The 2,834-nt window shown below is 41.5% G+C and overlaps 2 protein-coding genes across 4 annotated transcripts in view; one reads left to right on the top strand and one right to left on the bottom strand.

Moving 5' to 3' along the window:
• The window catches only part of LOC107693731 (zinc finger protein 414-like), a 30,549-nt gene that overhangs the window by 8,310 nt on the left and 19,405 nt on the right, over nucleotides 1-2,834 (top strand). The gene's annotated exons all lie outside the window — the stretch shown is intronic.
• The window catches only part of LOC107693729 (MAP kinase-interacting serine/threonine-protein kinase 2-like), a 15,436-nt gene continuing 12,823 nt past the window's right edge, over nucleotides 222-2,834 (bottom strand). For all 3 annotated transcript variants that reach the window (XM_016493231.1, XM_016493229.1, XM_016493230.1), the window contains exon 14: nucleotides 222-2,025. In XM_016493231.1, coding sequence (XP_016348717.1) covers nucleotides 1,737-2,025 — 289 coding nt within the window. In that variant the 3' untranslated portion in view covers nucleotides 222-1,736. The remainder of the gene's footprint in view (nucleotides 2,026-2,834) is intronic.

The following is a 2,834-nucleotide window of genomic DNA, read 5'->3' as shown; positions in this document are numbered from 1 at the left end:
GAGGCCGTTCCCAAAAAAAAAAAAAAAAAAAAAAAAAAGACTAAACTCAGCATATTCCAAGGTGGTTTCCATCAGAAAAAGAGGAAATCAACTGTGTATGCATTTCAAGAACAAAATGCTTTAAAAAAAATAAAAAATAAAAAATATTCCAATAATGATAGGCTTTGCTTCACTCAGAGCGAGTAGGAGCACTTGGTTTTGTTCCTGGTTGATCTGCATATTTGCTGGTGACACTATTCAAGAAAAAATTGATCAAACACTAGTGTCTACAGTCATCTTAGGAAGAAATTGCGGAACATCAGTAACAACCAAAAAAAACAAAAAAAAAAAAAAAAAAAAAAAAAAAAGGTGGGGGGGATCCACACATTCTCTCTTACAAGTTCAACATCCTTACATTTTTAAAAACAAATAAACTGCCACTTTAAAAAAGGAAGATGAAAATCTCCCTTTCCAACACACCAACAATAAATAAAAAAAAGAGGGCAGGGGGCGAGGGAATGGGCAAAGTAATATAGCAGCATGGCACATTGGTATGTCTGGAGTTTTATTGCGTATCTGAGCTTCACCTTTTCATTAGATATCAGTCTACAAGTACAAAATGAAGGCTAACAGAGGACTTAAGGTCTTTTCATGCAATAATCACCTTTATTCAAACAGTGAATGGAGTCATTGACAGAGCCTGTGTGTTCACGAAATGTTCAATGACTAACTGAATGAATGGTGAAAACGGAGTTGGAAATGAAAATGGTAGAGGATTTCTCTAAATTCGCTACAGAACCTTGAAATGGACCTCTGGCAGTTCCTTATATTGCAGGTCAAAAGGGGATGAAACATGAGGAAATGAAAAGGGGGAGGAAATATGATTATGCAACTAATTCCTGTTTTCCTGAGAGGCCAAGTACAAAAGTTGTGCTGCACTGCTCCGTCTCCCTGAAAAAGGCTAAACTTTCCAGTGAGAGGACAAAACGGAAATGTAAAACACCAATGAACTGACATAGAATGAGTCTTTCTGCTTTAAAATATACTTTGGTTACTCATTCAGAGAGGTTTCTGCTGAAAACACTGCGGAGATTCGCGTTTGGCAGAAAAATAAGTGTTACACAGTGGAGTGAAATTGGTAAATGAGGTCCTTGATAAATAAATTCAGACTAGAGAAACCCCACACAACATGGCTGCAATTTCTTCCCTGGATAACTTGAATAATAAGTCATTTGCCACTTAAGTCCCAGCAACACTTACATAGTCTCAGTCTGCCATCAATATCACTTTGAGAGTGAGAAATAAGTCTCAAATATGGCATAAGTACAAATCGAATGATTCGGCCACTGGGGGTCAGCCATGTGAGCTCAAAGGCAAAGAGCAGAATGTTTTTCCTGATGCTTAGAAATTAAATGGCTTAGGTGGGGTCCAGCTTTAGATGAACGAAAGCAACTTGAGTCCTTTGGTTCCCGAGGTTTTACGTAAACATTGTTATATTGACAGATTCCTGGGACTCCGACGTCAACAAGTCTTTTTCCTGGCCACAACAAGCTTTTTACCCAATCAAAACTGTTTGCAGGGGCCTTTGAGGTGCTTTAAGTGCTACAAACATGAGAGTACTTCTCACAAGAGCTTAGAGCCCACAAAGTAAGTGGGCAGAGAGGTCAAGATGTCAACGCACTGCCTAGTTGAAGATTCTGATAGAGTGTCATCAATAGTCGTCAGTGGAGAGCGGAGGCTGGAAAACGTGGTAGAGATCAGGCACAGTCACCTACTATCACAAGCGGGGCGAGGAGCTGGCGTAGTTCAGCAGCGCACACCGGCCCTCGGTGCTGGCTGCCTGCGGTCTCCCTGCGGAGGGCCAGCTTGGACCTGGAGGAAGGAGACAGCAGCATGGAGCCGGAGCTGGAGGAGAGGAGAAGCGGGGAGAAAAGCTCCTTCTCTAACTGCTGCTGCTGCTCCTCACTCTCTTCCCTCTCAGCCAGCTGCCGGTTCATGGCTACGGCCTGCCCCGCAAAGAACGTCAGGTCCTGAGCGCTACCACCCCTGAAGAAAAAACATAGAATGTAAGGATGGCATGATTAACAGTCTGCTATTCTCGGTCAAAGCTATTGCTGCTGAAATTTATAAATGCATCACTAAGCCCCCAATATACTTCAAGCCAAATTGAAGAACAAACTGGCATGGCGTAATTTCCAACAACAACAAGGTAAAACAGGGTTCGCTTGTGAAAGCGAACTTTCTGAAAAGTTTGCTCTGGCGGGGTAAACCACTTTGAACTACAGTTCCATTGCTCCATGGCAATTTCTTAAAAGGATAGTTCACTCAAAAATGAAAGATCTGTCATTAATTCCTCACCCTCATGTCATTCCAAACCTGCAAGAACTTCGTTCATCGGAACACAAATTAAGATATTTTTGATGAAATCCAAGAGCTTTCTGACCCTGCATAGACAGCAATGTAACTGAAATGTTCCCAGGCCCAGAAACGCTGTAAGGACATCTTTAAAATAGTCCATATGGCATCAGCGTTGTGGTACTCTCGTGAATGGCGGCGGATGGTGATACATTATTTTTGTTTTCTTTGCACACAAAAAGCATTCAACTGTAGCTTCGTAAAATTACGGTTGAACCACTGATGTCACATGGACTATTTTAACGATGTCCTTACTACCTTTCTGGGCCTTGAACGTGGTAGTTGCGTTGGTGTCTATACAGGTTCAGAAAGCTCTCGGATTTCATCAAAAATATCTTCATTTGTGTTCCAAAGATGAACGAAGGTCTTACAGGTTTTGAAGGACATGAGGGTAGGGCTGGGCGATATAGCTAAAAAAAAAAAAAAAAATAAACGAAATA

The sequence above is a fragment of the Sinocyclocheilus anshuiensis genome, unplaced genomic scaffold (genome assembly GCF_001515605.1).
Source record: "Sinocyclocheilus anshuiensis isolate Anshui unplaced genomic scaffold, SAMN03320099.WGS_v1.1 scaffold1472, whole genome shotgun sequence".
Classification (NCBI taxonomy): Eukaryota; Metazoa; Chordata; class Actinopteri; order Cypriniformes; family Cyprinidae; genus Sinocyclocheilus; species Sinocyclocheilus anshuiensis.
The sequence above is the reverse complement of the archived record's forward strand: the minus strand, read 5'-3'. Positions and strand labels throughout refer to the sequence as shown.